Here is a 19,898-nt window from a genome sequence, read left to right on the forward strand (position 1 = left end):
TGCTATCTCAAACTTCAGCCAGTAAGGAATCCCAAAGGAGGTGCACAAAATATAGACATGATATAGTGATATTCTGCAGGAAATATACTGGTATATCCTCTTACATCTGCCAAACTGTAGTTCAGATGCCTTGGTATTCGATAGCCATTGAAGGATTTTCCTTCTGTGAAGCTGATGATTTCTGAACCCAGGTAAACTTTAATACCTCATACATCCCACTTTAATACACCCATATATCCCGCTGTAGAGTTCCACAGCTTTATTTAATATTTAGTGAAAAATATCCCCTTTTGTTCCTTTTGAACTAGCCTCTTGATAATCTTGTTTGATCCCCTAACTTCTGGCTTCAAGAGAGAGAATGAACATCCATCCCCTATTTGCCCCTTCCATGATGCTCCTGATCTCATGAACCTCTCTCATACAGACAGAGTCATAAATCTTACAGACTGGAAACCCCAAATCAATTTCGTAATTCCTCTTACAGAAGTTGTTCCTTTTGATTATCCTTGTTTCCTTCTCAGTGTGTCTTTGAGCTTTTTGTGTCCTTTTCAAGACAAGGAGACCAAACTGCTCACAATATTCGACATGCAGCAAACCTTGGATTTGTACGGAATCATAGAATCTTTTATGTTCGAAAAGACCTTTAAGATCAATAACATGTCAAATATACTGTCACAGCAATGACATTTGTTTTCTTTCCTTTCATAGTAACTCCTATCATTCATTCTATGTCTCTTCCTGTCTGTCTTATTATTATTACTTTATTATTATCTTTCCTGTTATTTAGCAAAAAGCTCATATTTTGGTAGATCTATAACTCCAAAACTTTTCTCTTCAGTGTCAGTAACAAGTTCTGTCCCTGCTGCTGTATACATTAATTTGGGGTTGGTTTTCCCCACATGCCTTAATTTTCATGTAACTAAACTGAACATAATCAGCCACTTGAATGAGCTAAATCATTCAGTTTCATGAGGTCCTTCTTCAACACTTTGCAGCAACCTTGTGTTTTTCCCACCTGGAATATACTTAGTATTATCAGCTAAGTTTGCCACCTTCCTCTCCACTTTCTTTTCTAGATCATTTGCAAATATCAGGCATCACAGGCCAGGGCCTTCACAGGTGACCCGACCAGTTCTTCCTAGTCTGTGTTTCCAGGGTTTTAACCAACTGTGCCTCCGGAGGATTTCCCAAGGCAGCTTAGTTTCTTTAAAAGCTTCTAGAGAAAAACATTATCAAAGCCATTAGGAAACCAGGCTGAGCGTTGTGGTGGCTGCTGAGTGGGAGTTGCTGCTGCTGCAGGAAAGCTCTGCTCCAGAGCTGCAGGTGCCGTTCCCATCTTTTGTACCCTCCCATCAAGAAAAGGAGAAGCAGGCTTTGCCCTCCCCTGTTCTCCATTCCACCTCTTCCTACTTCTTGCTTCCCCATAGATGGAATAGCACTGGCCTTGTCCCTCATCCTTGGAAAGGTAAAATGCAGCTTTGCCCGTACTGCCAGGAAGCCCCAAGAGTGTAGAACGCAGGCATCTGCAGTCCCTGGGAGCACTGCTGCAACTAGAGTAGGTGATGCCTTGCATAAACATGCTGAAGAGTGATTTTGTAAGAATTATTGCTATATAAGTGTGCTGCCAACTTAAAGCAGAAAAACAAACATCTCACACAAGCGCACTCTCCTACTGCGGAGCTACAGTTTTATTATGAAGTAACCTTTATCACCCATCAAACAATCTCCAACTAAGCAAAGGTCTACCTGCCCCAGGAGTCTTTAGTGGTATCTTGGAACAAAATAAGGATTGGGTCTAATATCAGTCATGACAATCAAGTTCACTGTCGTATTTTATATGTTTATAAATACGTAAAAGCAAATACTGAGTGAAACTGAGCAGGCCTGTCAGAAAAGAAAACCACTCCACGTAACTCCTAGGTAAGAGGTACTTCTTAAGGACCAATATCACTTTTGGCTCCTCTCTGATCTCTCTAAGTGTACCCCTTCTGATGCCTCTCTAGTGTGAAAGCCCATTGATTCCCCTCTCTGGGATCGGATTCTAGTCTACACCTAAACTCTTGCATATTGATTCTTTCCTACCCATTTTAAGTTCCCCAACTGAGAAACTGTTAAGTAAATGCAGAAAACAAGAACCACCTTCCGAAAATAAAGTGTGGGTTTACTGTAACAGTAGGAACAAGGTAGAATTCAAAGGTTTTAAAATAAAATCTGCTTGTGTCTTCTCCAGTTGAATTCTAACCTTCCACAAGGATGCTGCAGCAGGTCTATCTGTATGTCAACCTGTTTCCAGCTAGTAACTTCCCATGGGAGCACCATTTCACCTGGCGAGAGTTCTTTCCCCTTCCCATATACCAGCACTTTTTGACTTTGTTAATCCGAAACTAGTTTAAGTGTGATCCAGTGGAGACATCATGACAGCTTCCCACCTGTTACTATACAACACTACTTGTAATGTTCATTTATGGATGCTCTTAGGCTTGGTTTTGCCCTCTTGTTTTTGTTTCTTTCATTTTTAAAATCAAAACCCTGCTATTTAAGTAACTCAAGAAATTATAAGCATCAGACAGCAAATAATCAGAGAATATCCAGCATTCAAAACACTGCAGAGTAGCTCCAGAGAGTAGCTCCAAATGTCTCACTAGAAAGATGAAAATTTCTGAATAGCACCATCCTGAAATGGCTCAGTGAAGTGAAGCAGCTATAACAAACTTCTATGCAGGAAAGTACTGGGAAATTTAAAGGCAGTGGCTGCTCCTTACCCTCTTGAAGTATGGAACCACTCAGGATGAGCACAGTTTATCTGACAGAAGCGGTTTTGCAGGTATGTCAAACTGGGAAGTAGCTACCATGCAGGGTTGTAGGGCACAAGAAAAGCAGAGAGAATTAATCATGCAGTCGGTATTAACGTACGGATGAAACACTGCTTTAAAAGTTCAAACAGCAACTGTCAGCTGAACAAAGTTGGCACAAGGGTAAGAAATTAGTTTTGCAATTGTGCTATTTTTACTATGTAATACCAATAGTGTATAAAAGAACAAATGTTGTGTATATGTTCACTGCCAAACCTAAACTATTGCTAACCATGTTGTTATGATGTGATTAAAATGTCACCATCATACCTTGCTGAAAAGAATTTCATCCCCCTCCCCAAGCAAGTGTTTTCATTACTGGACATGTTTGTGAGAAAGAAAGGTGAAGGAATAACCCAACTCAAATATTTAAAAGCATTTAACCGTTCTGGCTCATTGACAGCTGTAGCTCTCCCTGTGATTTTTAAGAGCTGCTGACGACTCATGGAAAAAACTTTGGAAAACATAGTACTGAAAAACAATTTTGCCAATGTGTCATATTTTCTGTCTTATCCCTTCCCTTGCTTCTCGCTAGTAGAAGAATCTACATGAAAACAGAACCTTGATTCTTTAGGTAGACAAAATTTGGATCTGAACTGTGCCAAAGCAAGTGGGTGTTTGGATCCTGTCCATTAAAGACATTTAACTTCAGATGCAGGTTCAATCTTCAAAGCTCGTAAGAAGTGCTGAGATCCAGGATTTTATTCTGACCCATCTCTGTTGCTAAGAAGTCATCTGCTGCCTGTCCTGCACATTAAGCTATAGACTTCTGGTAAGGACCTCATAGGTGGCTGCTGATGTCAACATTTGCTGCCAAATTATAAGCATCAGTCACTACTGAATATCTGAGGTGGAGGGAGATTCTGAAAGTTTAAGTGGGGGAATAAAAGGAATTTTTCTCTGGTAGTACAGTTGTCTTGAAATAACATAGACTTGGTTTGTTTCTCACACTGGCATAACTTTTTGGACTTCAGTGAAATCACACTGACTGAGTACAAACAAAAACCACAGTCTGTATAAAGCTAAAGTTTTTTTTCACATTCAGTGTGTTGAAACAACACATTCCAGCCCAGCCATAGAAACTTCTGCTGCCTTGTAAGCACAGAAAACAGAGATTCACCCCAAATCTCCCACTCCACAAATTACTGAGTGGAGAAGGAAAGCAAGCCAAGCTTTCTCAGCCAAAAAGATGCCAAACTGGACATAATCTCAAAAAAAGAATCACATTTCAGCAAGGCTTTGTATCTCTTGCTTCCTGATTTGCTACACCAGGCAGAGCAATGGCAATGCTGGATAGATACCTTCCCTGGGAACGTGCAGAAGGACATGCTTTTACCTGACCTTGCCCCCTTTTTATCAAAGCACTTTTCTTACTCTCACTGACATTTACCTCCAAGGACATTGGAGCAAAGCAAGAGAGGAAGACTCGCATACAGGCTGCCCGCCTGCTCTAAGAAAAGCTTTTCATCGGTGGATTTACCAATGACTGGGATATCTGAGGAAGACTGACAGATTCATAAGTGCCGAGGGTTTGTGTTTCACTGTTGCCAAGCCACAAGACAAAACCCACAAATCTAGCAGAGGACTAAAATCTACAATTTTGTGAGGGGTAAGCTGACACCTACCATACACATTGGGAGAAAGAAAACAGCAACAGTACATAAAGCAGCCTCCAGATTTCTGAAGTACCACCTATCTGATCCTCTTGCATTGTGTAGTATTGCAGTCCTAGACAACCTGTTACACAGACTTCAAAGGGGCTTCTTACTTTAATTAGAGAAAGATGAATTTGCTCACAGAACCCCACTGTCCCCTCCTCTGAAGAACCAGACAAGCAGTAATTGCTAGATGAAATGGAAAAAAATAACCAACAACAACTCCACTCCCAGTTCTCCACTGTCTTGCACTTCATGTGGTCATTTACATCTGGGTAAAGTCAACGTGAAACACTTCCAAACCACAGAAGCAGTAATTTACACTCACTTCCACTGCATTAGGCATGACACTGAAGAATCAGGCCCTCTCTTACAAGCAAAATGTCCCCAACAATAAATGACGAATAAAATATAGGCTGTATGATTCCACTTGTTTTGGAAAACAGTCAATTTAGAAAGGTTACCATAAGACAGCAGCAAAAACCTGCCCCTGAACTCCCAACATCTCAAGCCACAGTACATACCTGTATACTTGTCAATAGTACACAGGGTGCAAAAGATTATGGCCAGCTCAGGCCATTAGTTTCCTTTCTGGGCAGGAATCCCAGCATAACAGATACTTATGCATATTCTGTCCTCATTTTATCTAATTACAAATATCTCTCTAGGGATGGGGAGGGAAGAAGAGGTTTGATCACACAATTTTAGGTCACTTATGCAAGGGATTGCTGGGATATGCATTGATCCAAAGACTGCTCTTATATTTTAAAAGTTCCTAGAGCCCTCTAGAAAGATTAAAAAAAGTATATATATATGTATCTTTATTTTTCCTATCTATATGAGTCTGTGAAACTGAGCAGTAGGAAAGACTTGCATTATATACTGCTATAAATCAGTAAGAAGTACATGGAAACATTTAAAATACCAAGACATTGATTAACAAACAATAACATGTTGTCCTAAACACCATCTGTAAATACATTCCTTCTTTCCTATATTGGCCACACGCACACAAATATGCATATACAAATATTATGCATACACACAGTTTTCTCTGAATAAACCAATAACATCAGAGAAAAATGGAACAAGGCAATTTAAGAAAAAATATATGTTGCTCATTTGGACTTTTAGTTAATAGGTGCAACTCTGGTGAAAGATGCACTGTTATTTTATACTGATGAACTTTTGAAAGCCACATTTAGGCATGACCTAATTAAGGAAAACAACATTAAGCAGAATTGCCCCTGCTTGCCTTAGATCAACATGGCCAAAGTCTTCTGCTGTCCAAGAATAGGTACAAAATTGTACAATTCCCATCACCATCACAAAGTACTTCAAACCCCTGCCTGAGTGCTTCAAACCTGCTCCTTAAGCATGAGAGGAGTGGAATACAACAGAACTTGGGGAATTTCTTTAAAATTAAAATGAAAGAATTGTTTGAAACTCATATGGGAAGACTGGAGAAGTTATGGGCTGAATAATTACTTTGGAAAGGGACATCAGAATTAAACAGACACCCTTCAGGAACAGAAAACAGTAGTAAGAGAAGAAAAAATCAGATCTTAAAGGTCAGGAAGTATAGGGAGAATTGCCAAAGTCAAGAGCTGGGACTTGAAAAAGCTATTAAAAAACAGTAATATTCTTCAAACATCAAAATAAAAGTGATCAAAGAAAGTTCTGCTGTTTTGCAGCTAGAATGGTACATAGATTAAACATAACATATGAACAGGCCAAAAACTAAAAGAATGTTGTGCTTCAGTGGAATGACTGAGGTGGAAGCCACAAAGACATTTGCGCAGTTAAGGCATAAATTCTGAATAATCTCTGCCCAAGAACTGCGACATGAAACCATGAATCTACTAGCAAGTTCTTGAAACAGACACTGCAAATCATGGTTTCTACCATTTTACTGAAGTAATTTGCAAGCAAAATAAAGTTCTCTTTGCTAATTGTTTTAGAACACAAGCCTTGCAAATTATTGCAGTAAGGCTAACTGGGTCAGAGTTTACTCACATGTAGGTTTTTAAGTGAAAAATGATCACAGACACTCTTGAACAAGGTAAGACTAAGATGGAAGATCCGTACTTTGTGCCAGAGTATCTTGTCATCCTGCTTTCATAAGACACTGAAATTCTAGACATCTTGTTAGCTATTTGGACTTTCAGAAGATGTTTCATACAGTACTTTATCAGAAATTACTGACATTGAGAAAATGAGGATATGTACAGCAATGGTGATACGACTGAAAAACCACTGAAAGAGAGTTGGACACAGGTAAACTCCTAACAGAGACAGTAACTGGCTGACAGGAGGTTACTTCTGGAGTACTGGGAAGGATTGGTCTGGAAACTGACCTCATCAGTATTTCCACTGATGACCTTGTCACCAAAAGTATGTGTGATGATAAAAATTAGCCACTTACACAAATTGAAGGCACATCAAAAAAGGTAAGAATATCACGCAAGAAGAATTAGATGGAATGAATAAATTTCACTTAATACCCTGGAGATCATCATCTTAACAGCAACAGCTGAAAGGACAGGAGAAGAAACATAACGTAACAACACAAGATGACTATGAACTGCCAGCACAATACAACCACAAGCAAATGCAAAAGCAAGGTGCTCCCAAAAGAGGTAAAAAATAGTTATTTTAGAGGGCAAAACCTCACCTGGAACAGTGTACAATTCTGTCTACTCACACTCAAGAAAGTTGAATGTGAATAATCCAAGCTGGAGCAGAGAAGGCAAACACAATAAATACTCCAGCGATCAAAGGAGAGGAAAAGATAGCACAGACAGTTTAGTAAATCAAAACAAAGTCTGAGAGGGCTTATAATAGCATCATACAAAGGCATGATAGTGGAGAGGAAGACATGGAGGGAGCAAGAGTATTTAAACTAACAACTCCATGCTGGCACCAGAACAAATGGGTATAAACTGGTCACAAGAAGAGCTAGGCTAGGGATTAAAATGCTATTTCCAGCCATCAGAGCAGCGGGTTCTGGAACCCTCCCAAGAGGAGTAAAGGGAACAAACAGTCCAAGTGGGGATTTAAGACAAGGACTTTTCAGTTTATGAAAGGGATTATCTGACAGGGTACCAGGGAACTGGACATGAGACCCAGGAACCCTCTTTTAAACCTACACTTCTATTAACTGAGCCTCTGAGGCCAGTTTAGTCTTTGTCTTCTCATCTGAAAACATGCACACAGGAACCAGTTAGTGCCAACTGGGATGGCAGCCTTTATAATATAGGTACCTACCCAGTAGAAACAGGACCAGGCTCACCCAAACACTCAAAAAGATATTAAGCACAGCTTCTTGCTTTAATAGGCGCTCTAGCCCAACCTGACCTTTGATGGTAATACATGCAAGAAAATCATGTTCAAGCCACTGTCATGGCCCTTGAAGTGCTTTGCCAAGAGACCACTAGTGCCAGCATGCAAACCATTCTTCCAGAGGCGTGTGCTGAATTCCTTTCAAAGGTAGTCTTTATCAAACCCCATGGGTGAGCATCTCCCAGACATGTCAGCCCCCAAGAACTCACTACTCTTTCATCCAGTCCTGTTAGCTACTCAGAGGAGACATCTGCACTGCATGTGCTGCCTGGAACACCACATAAGAACTACTGGGCAGCTTAATGAAGCCTTTTTGACAAGCAAAATTAAAACTCAAGGGAGGCAAAATGACAGTAACCAAAAGAAATCTCTGGGTTTAGCAGAACCTCCTCACAGACTGAAATTTTCATGCTGCTTTTGTATCAGTGTAAAGACCTAACACTCAGCATTTGAGCTGGCCCCTATTGGAAAAAATAGTACTTATAAAGACAAAAGCAAAAGGTCAAAGTCCTACAGCCCTGAAAATAGATGTGTCAGAGGGAAAAACCTGACAGGTCCTGATTGATACCCATGCTTGAGGGAAGCTGCTGGAGGAAAACTGCTGCAGCAAAGGCTGCAGGGAGTCACTGTTCCAAAACCCTGCTGTGGCAGAAAAGGCACGTGTGGCTGCTAGAGCAGGAGATGGACATGGTTAATTGGCTGGGAAAGTTTAGCAGAGATGGAATTAATGCAAAGAGCTCAGAGCCCAGGCGTGCAGTTCTGTTACCAAGGGAAGGAACCATTCGGCTGGAATTGCAATCCATTTTCAGGTCAGAGCCTTTCCCAAAGGCAGAGTGCTCACCCCTCATCTGTTCCTCCTCTTCCCCTCCAAGGGGTGCATGGAGGAGAAGGTAGCTGGAAACAGCAGCCTGGGAAATAGACTGCCCTTTGAGGACCAGCCAGGTTTCGACTTTGCATGGTGTGTGTTTAGCAGTGAGGAATTTGGAAGACATGTCAGGAGAGACAGCCTCTCCTAACCATAGGACTTTGTGGATAAGTTAGTTGTGGAAACAAAACTAAAAAGTTAATAATAGGGGAGGAGCGAATTTACTTTCATATCTACTCAGCAGAATGAATACCTGAACCAGATACATTTGAAATCTGGTCAGATGAGAATGCTGGGAGCTAGTTACTGTGGAATCACAGCAACAACATGTTAAAAATACACTCAAATAATGATTTTTTTTTAAAGTAAAGCAGATTGCAGAGGAAGATAGGAAAGACACAAACACAAACCACAGACCAGATGACATAGATGATCTTATGCAGTGATGTTCTGCCAGTATTTTGGCAAGTAGCACCCACAACTGTGCTCCTTTCAGCTAGTGTTTCAGAGCCTCTTTCCTCAGTAAGGCAGGACTAGATCAGGGAACTTCATTTCTTCTGCCATTTTAACAAGGCAACTTTAAATACACTTACACATACTTACAAGTAGCCTTGTAAAATAAATTAAGACAAACTGTTCTCACACCGGTGACTTTGAATTCTATGAACAAACTGTACTGGACAGACTGTCCTGTGTGCAGCATGTATGTTTTGAAATGCAAAACTACTTGCCCCTTGGTTCATTTCCGTGGTAAAATACTTGCACTCCAATAGTGCCTTTATCAGCTCCAGGCATAAATCACTGCCATTAAGGACGCTTTAGTGATATTTATTGGTGAACTTCTTCCATCAGAACCAGGCAGACAGTCTTAACTCAGTTTCCCATTCTTCCTCTGTGCCCCTAATTTCAACTCAGCCCTGGAAGTGCTACCAAGGAAGGATTCCCACTCACTTTCAACACATCATTCATATGCTAACACTAAACACCAAAACCAAAGCAACGAGGCTTCTAAACCTCCAATTTTGTCAGTGGTTGGTGGTGTGACTAGTGTGACCATCACCCAGTCAGTTAGTGCATGCCATTCCTCCCATCAAACGAATGGAGAAAATAATCCCATGACAGTGACTGTGATGTTTACTTTAAGCATCATTATAAAGCATTTTCCTGCTCTGGCATGAAAGTGCCACATATTTTATATTACATGTAACATATAGTTTTTCCTGATTCATGCTGGAAACTCCTAAAATCCTCACTGTAGGATATAGAAAGGGAAAATTCCAGGTGGGAGAAATTTTGTATAGCTGTTTTCTGCTCTGTCTGAAGAAATCTCACTTGGTAGAGCTACTCTCAGTAGGCAAAGGTAGTCTTTTGCAGGTAAAGAGGGACTCTCCCTTAGACCTGTATTCATGCGCAGGAAGTTAACTACATTTTAGCAGCAGGTAATTCCATTAATGCCTCCTCTACTCACCCTGACTAGCAGGAGAGTCATACCTGTCTGTGAAAATAAGCTCATGACTTACCTATGCCATACAACAAGTCAGGGGTCAGATTTAATGCAGTCAGCTCTTATCTGCTATTCTGCAAGCACGAAACAAAGCTGCCTCTCCCTGTGCATGAAGGCAGAACACTGAAGTGAGTCTTGCTCCAAGACAGCACCAAAATGCGTCACCTCATATTTCCCATCCTCTTCCAACACACCAGAGTAGATCCTGGTCCATTGTCCCTTTCCAGAAGCCATTAAAATCTCTCCTCCTCATCCTGTATGAGGGGTCTGAAACACATTTCATTTTGGGAAATGACTCAGGAAGAACATGTGAGGAAGCAAAGCAACAAACAATACATAAGGTGGATATAAATCCAGATAAAATATTAAAATCATTAAAGGGTTGCTGCTCCCTGAAGGTTGGAAAAACGAAGAGAGTTAATTAAAAGCAATCTCCACACAGTGCTGAGCCAGTCTGCCCTGATAAATCAACAGCTAGGACTGCGCTTGTAGAGGTCAATGGGGGAAAGAGGTTCGGAGGCAGGGGAGAGGAAAGCTGGGAGAAGATAAAACATTTAGCTGAGACTATCGACAAAAACAAACCAGATCTGGTGACAGGAAATTGAGAAGGGGTTTGCACATATTTCTCCCATCAACATTTTTTGGTTAGATTTCGACCTTAGGAATGCCTGTTTGCCATCAACGTAACACCAGCTAAACTGACCAAGTTGCCATTCACTTGTATCAGCATGGGAGAAGAGAAAGAAGTCTTTGGGGCCCCATTCTACCTGAGGAGGTATTAACATCGCTTTCATCCGCGTGCCATTTGGTCACTAAGGACTAACATCACCAAAATTAACAGAGAGGCACGTTCGTTTTGGAGGAGCACCTCCTAAAAATTAAAGCGTCAGTCAGATAGGATGAAGCAGTAGAAGTAGTATCTCAATGCTGCAGTTAAAAGGGTTTCTCCACACCTGTGGAGAAAGAGCTCACTGCAGAGTCTTCCCATCACCAACACTCACCCATCACATCCCACATGCCTCTTAACCTGCACTACCCTAACTACACAAGGTACTAATCTCTGAATTACAATTGTGCTCCTGATTTATTCCATATTTCACATCATGCTAATGAACTGAAAACTCCATGGATAAAGAATCCATAGAAAATACAAAAAACTACAAAAACAATCAGGGTAAGCTTATAGATGCAAGCGGGTTCATGTCACTATTTCCGATATTGGACATTGGCGAGTGATTTATCAAACACCCAGGAGGATAGCAGCTTCAAACATGATGCAGTTTTTATTCATGGTGAGGACAAAAGATGTTTAGCAATAAAACAGCCTTCTGAACTGCTGTTCCCATTATTCCTTACCCAGATTGCGTATGTTTTTTTAAACATAAAGCATATTTGTCCCCATCATTGACTAAACACAGTCTCACAGGAGACAATATTGATACCAAAATATTTGAACAGTCACAAATCCATGGATTATGTTCCTCAGAACTGTGCTTGAAGGAAATGGGAATATGGACATTACTTTTCCCTTGAAGAAATAATACTAACTTTGTGTCTCCATTTTAAGTTTCCCCATAGTACTGTTCACTGGGTAGTGAACTATCTGGGCTATAACTTCAGCCATTTCATTTTTTTCTCCCAACTTTGGGACTAATCACATTAGAAACTGCAAAGTTCCTAGAACCAGACCAAAAATTTCACAGCCACATGACACAGAGCACTGAACCGGTGTTCACTTACTCTTCCAAAACGTGAAAAGCACCCAAAACATTTCCAAGAGGAAATTCTGTTCCAACAGGCATAATCTATCTTCCTGTGGTTAGCATGAAGCCAACTCAAAGCATAAAAGCAGCATAAGCACTGTACTTTCTGTTTTGGCAGAAGTAGCATGCCCGCATCTGATCAGATCAAATCAGCTCTGCCAGCTGATGCGGTAGGGCAGACTGGAATTAACCAACTCAGGGCATGGCCTTATTTCACTGCACTGCACCTGATTTTCTTTGCACTATCCACCCTATTTAGATTTTTGAGACCTAAAAGGCAGGAAGCATTTAGCCATGTGCTTGTAGATAATTTAGCACGTCTTAACCAAGGCCAAGTATCTTGTGTCACAAGGGGGAATCTGAGAAGAAACAAGGGGGAGCAACTATAAGTTATGTGGGATTCCTTTCTTTTCCATATTAAGATTTCATTGCGTGTTACAGTTAGCATTTTATATTAATTTATTAAAATTATCAGAAAGCAAGGACAGCATTATCAGATGTCAAAGACTGATACAACTCACAGCTTCATACGAATGGAGGGATGATCCTCAGTTAGGTTGGATCAGTTCTGTCACAAGGGACTGCAATATTAAATATCACTTCCAGCCTTTCTCACCAGAAGAATTACACTGATGTAGTCAGTGTCCCCATCAGCACCTGAGCAGGGGACTCTCTCCCGGCTACCGTTCAGCAGAACACAAAACTAATGAATCAGGACTTGGCAAGCACACACTGCTGATCACAGCCACCTAGTGCACACTCATCAGTACCCACCCCTGCCCTGCTCCCTCTGCTCCACTGACTCTATGTGAAGCCTCCCCTCGAACAGTGCTGGGGTGCCAGTAAAACCTTCCATGTGGCTGGAATTGCAATGCTCTGACCGCACCCGGCACAGGCAGGTAACCTGAAAACTGAGACACATGCTGACATACTCCTGCTATTCCAATACTGGAGGGGATGGGGGTGTGAGAAGAATATCTGCCAGCAGCCGTTGAGACACTGCATTATTCTTTTCTGAGACATCTGCTGGGAATCTGTGGTTAAAATATTGTCTGCTGGGAAATAACCCATATATAACGATTAAAAAAAAAGTATCATACTTCTAATAATTTAGGCTGTTAAAGATAAATACGAATTTTAAACGTTCAGTATTCAAGCACTCACTTATGATATTTACGTTACATGTCACTCAGTTTAGACTGTGAAAATAAATTGGGCAATTCTGTTCTTTTGAAATAAGAAAGAAGAAAGGAAAACCACTTTCTGCTTCTTACGCATGAGTCCAGTGTATTTCAGTTTGTTCCACAAATTGTAGAGAAGTTGTTAAAGACAAGAAAGAAGCACTTTCATCTGAAAAATTTTAAAAAGAATAAGGATTTTAAAAGTATGCTTTATTTTAGGTTGTGTTGACAACTTTTCTTAAAAGAAACAAACCAGTGCTAAAACTAGGACCTGCACTAAGGAAGCGATTAACACACCTCAGTCTCTGCATCTTGGGCAAAACTGCCAGGCAAAGCCAGAAGAGCAGTACAATCCTAATGAAGACCTTGGAACAGGCCTTAAGCAATGTTGCCTTGGTGCTGCTTCGCTGCACATGGGAGCATGTCACCCCAGACAGGGAATCCTCAGGTCAGAGGTCAGTCTGTCCAAGGGAGAAAAAACGTCAACTCCAGAAACAGATTCATTCCACTCCTACAAGTCCTCGGGGATAAACAATACAGGGATGGTTCTTGCTCAAGGCAACATCACATACAGACAACACAGCGATGAGCCCAGAATAAATACCAAGATTGTAAAATTGATCTACCAAGCAAAGAAATTCAGCTCTGACATGAAAGAAAACCACAGTGAGAAAACACCAGACTTAGCAAATTATAATCCTAAAAGATGGTGGTGGTTTATTCACAACCAATGGGGGCATTGGAATGCCTCATTTTGGGACTGCAGAGGTACAGCCAAGCGTCATAAATTGCAGAAGACAGATATGCAAGATGGACAAAGTCTGCTCTTGAGAGCAAGCTCCAAATACCACACTTTCAGTTTTAGGAAAGCAGAGAGGAAATCAATTTTCATTAGGCTGCACAAAGGATGAGCCACATTACCTTCACCATGACTCAGACTGAAGGCAGAGCCCAATTCTGCACTTGCACTTCTGCAAGGTCTGGGTAAACTATTCCCATTTGGACACTGGGAATCCTATCTAATAGGCATTATGCACCCAGCCCATTGGATATGTGCTTACCTTGAAATTATTACAGCCTCCAAAAAAATCATACATTTTGGCCTTTGTAGGAGAATCCAGATAGTTCAATATTGCTTTCACACACCACAAATAGTAAGCTTTAAAATGTTTTTCTTCAGTGACAACTCTGTGATACAACCTCCATCCATCCATCCATCCATCCACACAACTGGACAGACTGTGAAAGGCTGGAACACCAACAAAACAATTACAAAAGCACTGCGACAACTAATCATACTCAAACGACTCATGGAACCAGACATAACACTGTAACTAGTAACGTACCATTTATCAGACTCGCCCGTATTCAAATCAGCATATCCTCAGGTCTTCTTAACTTGGCTTCTCTGCCCCCCAGTGACTTCAGGTTCATGCTTATGTTTCCTTGCATAAACACAGTAACATCCATCCCTCATTTTCTCTGAAAGATGATGCTGAGATACAGAAAATACAGGTTTCATGTGGACAACAGTTTTGGTTTGAAATGTGCCACACTAGAGCTCCTTTATGGTTCTAAATGACATCAGAGTCACACTGGAAATGCCGTAGAGATTTTGGTACACGAATTAATGTGCCCAACAACCCTGTTCTGTCAAGCAGAAGAAAATTCCCTTCTCAAAGCCACATTAAAATCACCTCCACATCACTTGTAAACACTGAACTGGCAACCTAACTGTCTGTCTATTTTATTGCTTCCACCTGCTGAAAGCAGCACTGCACGCTATACCTTTGCTTTAATATTAAAAATCAGCCACCAGATGCTTATGCAACAACATCCCCCCAAAAAAGTGAGTCTTCATCAGCACTTAATCATGACATAGGGGTGTTTCAGGGATGTGTAATGGGATACAGGACCTTCCTGTAAAGAGTCCCCAGCCTGAATTCAAGCCAGAGCTATCACTAATGAAATACTCTTGCCGCACAAGACCCCAAGACCCATGCTGGTCTGCTGCCAACATGAAACAGGGATGTGAGCACAGATCATTCCTTCACAGGTGTCTTATACCACAGAATTCATCACTACAAGGATTGCCGTTTGGCAGCCCAGGGGTCGGAGCTGGCTGTCAAGGCAATTTTCTCTGAGAAGGTACAGCAATTGGAAAACTGACTGCTGCTGTGTGTTTGCAGTGGGAACACAGAGACAGAACAGGCCTGGTAGGGTTTATAAGGTCAGCTCTAGCACTGCACACACAAGTCTGCAATGATCTGGTCCCCAAACACCTGGCAGGGAATAAGTGTCCCCAGGCATGTCAAAGTTATCCAACAATACAGTTAACATGCAAGTGACCTAGCCTAGGAGTTGAGCCTGAGTTAGCCTCCTTTCTTCCAGAGGTTGTCTTGAGCAAAAGAAAGGGAGAGCACCAGCACCACTACTCCAAAGCCAAACTACTGGAAGGCAACAGCTCCACTGGTGAGCATCCGGGCAGAGCACTACATGGCAGCAGGAATCTCACATGCAGAAAAGGCAATAGCTTAACATATGTGCCTGTGAGTATGTTTAATTGACAACCTGAAATAAAAGTCAGCTGTAGGAGTAAAGACAGAGGAGTGAGGGGAAACCAGCTCTCCTTCTAGATGAGACTTTGCAAATTACAAGGTCTTAATTACATAAAATGCATTATGGTACCATATGCACATGGCTAATAAGGCAGAGATGAAGGAAATGGGACTAGATGCCTAAGACTGGAAGTTGAACGGCTGCATTCTAGTTTTGATCTTCCAATTAGGAAGTTTCTGAACCACTTTGTCCTAGTTTAGCCATCCATAAAACAAAGGCAATAATCATTTCTTCACAGGGGTGTTGAGAGGTTTAATTAATTAATGTTTACAAAGTCTACTGAGATTTCTGACTGACATTTGAAGTAATTCAGAATACTTTTTAACTGCATTTGTTTCTTCTACTGCACCACTCAAATGTCTCCATATTAAGATATCGAAAGAAGAAGAAGATGGAGAGAAAAAGTACAGAGATAGGTACACAGACTAATGGAAAAAAAAAACAACCCAACAAATCCAGCACTTCAAATCCACCAAAGCTACTCAAATACTACCTTTTCTACAGATGAAGAAGAATGTGCTTACCAAGACACCTGCTGCCTTTTCCCTGCAGATCTGTTAAACTTGGATCTGGTATTTCTGCCTGTAGCACCATGTTGGTAAACAACAAGATATTAAATGGCACAAATAATAGGCAGTCATGCCCAGTAGATTTGATCACCAGAGGAAGAAAAGGGGAAAAGAGCAAAGGGATGAAAGGACCACAAGAGAAGTAGATTGTGAGAAGAGTGCACTAGATGGAGAAAGACACGAGCTGAGTGTGAGGAACTGCCAATTATTAATAGGGGACTCCACACACTGTATGTATATACTATTCTATATAATGTATTCCCACAGATGCTCAGGTACCCTGGAATACATTATCCCGAGAGACTAGTCTAGCATGTATGTGTCCAAGTGCCAGAGATAAACCGAATATTGGATGCACTTAAACGCACAAGCACACACAGGGAACTGCTTGATACCTGAGCTAGGATTTCTCAGGCTCTACATTGTCCCCATCTCAGAGCAAAACCTTTGTGTGGCCAGTTTCTGTAGGGGGCGTTTGTGGGTTTTGAGATACAATCAAAACGCAGACAGAGGAAATGCAAATGTCATTCAGCTCCTTTTCATTGTCAGGAAGGACACATGAGGATAAAATACTGTGCACTGCATCCCTTCCCCTATTATGTGTCCTACTGCTTTTGTCCTAATTTATCCCATGCATAATTTATTTGCATGTGTATTGTTTCCCGATCAGCAACTTTCAAGAATAAGTGAAAATTATAAAATGTTTTATTAAACAAGTTGTCCATAAAAAATGCTGATAAGTGTCAGACGGCCAGCACCAATTCTGTTTCCTCCAGACAGCATTAGTACTTTATAAGGCACGCAGAGAAAAGCGAACCCAGCACTTGATGTCTATTGTTTCCTCCTCTCACACCCCCCAGGGGCGAGGGGAGGAGAAGGGAGCTAATTATAAATGGCCTAATCCTGCCCTCCTCGACTTCAGCGGCGGCGGGATCGGGCCCCCGGTTCATTTCGGCACAGGATCCGCCCTCTCCGGGATCCGCCGAGGCTGCCGGGAGCCCCGCGGTGGCACGAAGTGCGAGGCGAGGAGACGAGGTCCCGTCCTCCGCCGTGCCCTGCCCGCCGCTCCCGCCTCTCGCCCGCCGACCACAGAGGCCACCAAGCCCGGGGTCCCCGCCGGCGGCAGTGCCCACGGATGGCACAACCGTACGGGGCTCAGTCCAGCCCAGGTGAGGAGCGGTGCGCGGCAGGCGCCGTGCGCGCGCTGCCCGGTCCCCGGGGTGCGTGCCTGCGCTCGAGCCGCGCCCGGGAGGGGCATGGGGAGAAGTTGCTCTCGCCTGCACAAGTATTAAACCTGCCGTCAAGCGGGCGGCTTGCAGAGTGTGTTCAGCCCCCCTTCTCCCTCCCCAGAGGATACTCGGGCTTCTTTGATTAACCCCCTGACAACTGCGCTCCGCACTCCCCGCGGATTGTCATAAGGTGCTACCGAGAGGACGGATAAATGAAAGCAAAGGTTCTCTGCCAGGACGGAGAAGGAAAGCTGATAAACATGTCAGCACCCCTTCCCAGGTCGAGGCTTTCCTTTTCCTCCGGATCGCCGAGAGACAGCGGCAGGAATCCCTGGAAAAACCTTAAAGTGTTTTTCCAACTCCAGCTGGAGAGACTCGAGTCGAGGGGCGGGGGGGGGGGGGGGGATTAAAAAAAAAAAAAGGAGGAATAAAAAGAAAAGAAACCCGAACCCTCGCAGCCCTAATTTCATCTCTGAAAACTCAAAGGTATAAAAACACCCACTCAGCGCGGCCAGAAAGTGCAGACGAAGCGTCACCGCCAGGTACTCTGCTTCCCCGCTTTAATAGCGAGAGCGCTGCCCCCGTTAGCAGAGCAGTCGTTTTACAAAGGTTAAGACAGCTCCTCTCCCCACGCGCGGTGCCAAATCCCACTCTCCCTAATGCTTTCAGGGATTAGCGGCGTGCGCTGCCGGCCACAAGGAAAATAAAGGACGCGATCCAGAAGACGACAACCGGCTCCCGTGGTCCCCCTCTTAGACCAGTCTGATTTCGGACCGGGACCGGACCCCCGCCGCAGAAGCCCGTCTCCCTCTTTCCCTCAGCGCACTCCCGACTCCCGCCGCACGGGCACGGCAGCAGCGGGGCAGGTCCCGTCGGAGCAGCCCGTGGCTGCCGGTGCCCGCTCTCGGGATGGAAACACCATCAACTCTCTTCGCCACTTCGAAAAGCGAAAGCCTGTCATATGCAAAACAGATCTCCGGACTTCCTGCCCAAATCCATGACCGGCAGTCGCGAGTCATTCATTTCGCCCAAGTCTGCTTCACCTCCCTCCCTTCTCGCTCCCCCTTTCCCGCACAAACACCGAGGGGCGCCGGCCGTGCCCCCCCACCTCCCCGCCGAGAAGCAAGGGGGCCGCTTCCCTCCTGCTCGTCAGGACATCCCAACTCCTCTAACATCGGCGGCGGCGGCGACTCCTTCAAGCCGCGGCCGGAGCTCGGAGGCACCGAGCACCGACACCCCGCACCCGTGCCCCGGGCCGGTCCCCGGCGCGTGTATGTGTCCCCCCAGCCTTCCGCGCCGGAAAGCGGGCAAGACGCTGTCAAGTGCGCGCAACCCCGCGCCGCTGCTCCGGGAGCACGGGGCGGGCAGCCCCGCGCCGCCGCCTCCCCCTTCCCCGCCCGGGCGCTAATTAACCGGCGCTCGAGCCGAACAATTTCTGCTCGTTAATTTCGGCGCGAGCCGCGGGGATGTGTTGCACAAAAAGCCGCGGAGCGAGCCGCCGGGGCGGAAAGGAGGGCGGGAGGAGGGCCGCGGCGGGAGGCTGCCGGCACCCGGCTCGGGCTGGCAGCCGCCGCCGGAAAGGCGCCTTTTTTTCATATTTAAACCACGCGGAATATGTTCATTTTTGATCCGTACTTACGCTTTCAGGGGGTTGTGAATGACAGTCGCCATTTTGCTACAATGTAACAGAATATTGTGTCTCGGAGTTCTAAAGGTTCGCTCAGGGGAAGCGGCCAGCCAATCAGAGCGCGGCATACCGGCCCGCCGACCAATCCGGCGCCGCGGGCGGGGCCGGGGCTCTTCTAGTTATTAGGGGAGCTGTCAAAGCCCAGAGGTCACTCCCTCTCCGTGGAGCTGGCGGCGAGCAGGTCTTAAAGGGGCAGCGCCCGTCGCCGGGGCCCCCGCCGCGCCCGGGGAGGACGAGGGCGGGCAGAGGGAGACGGGCCCGCAGCTCCCCGGCTGCGGCTGCGAAGCGCCGCGCCAGGAGAGCCAAAGCCATGCTCGCCCCTTCGCACCGCTGCCCCTGGTTTCCAGGCGGCGTGCCCCGCGGGGAACCGAGCCGCGCCGCCCCGCTCGCTCCTCACGCTCCCCGGCAGCGTGCTCCCCCGTCTGATTTCCCTTTCTGCAGAGCCGCGCTCCCCGCCAGGTCTCCGGGAGCGGGCGGCGCTGGCAGCGGCTCCAAGGCAGCGCCGCTGCCGCTCCCCCTCCCCCAGGAATTTCCCTCGCCCTGTCAGTCATCCCGGCCCGCAGCCCCTGCGCCCTTACATAACGCGCGGCGGCCGCACCAACCGACCGACAACCGGCCGGCTCCCGCACAGA

At 44.5% G+C, this 19,898-nt stretch overlaps 1 protein-coding gene across 5 annotated transcripts in view; it reads right to left on the bottom strand.

Annotated features, from left to right (window-relative positions):
* DPF3 (double PHD fingers 3) overlaps positions 1-19,304 on the bottom strand; it is a 170,789-nt gene extending 151,485 nt beyond the window's left edge. For 4 of the 5 annotated variants that reach the window (XR_003990791.1, XR_003990790.1, XM_030481231.1 and 1 more), the window contains exon 1: positions 19,219-19,303. Coding sequence is in view for 3 of the 5 variants with exons in the window: in XM_030481231.1 (XP_030337091.1) it covers positions 19,219-19,250 (32 nt within the window). In the remaining 2 variants the exon portion in view is untranslated. Of the gene's footprint in view, positions 1-19,218 lie in introns of all 5 variants that reach the window. The other variant, XM_030481232.1, reaches the window with a different exon arrangement.
* Between the last annotated feature and the right edge of the window lie 594 nt (positions 19,305-19,898).

The sequence above is a fragment of the Strigops habroptila genome, chromosome 4 (genome assembly GCF_004027225.2).
Source record: "Strigops habroptila isolate Jane chromosome 4, bStrHab1.2.pri, whole genome shotgun sequence".
Taxonomy (NCBI): Eukaryota; Metazoa; Chordata; class Aves; order Psittaciformes; family Psittacidae; genus Strigops; species Strigops habroptila.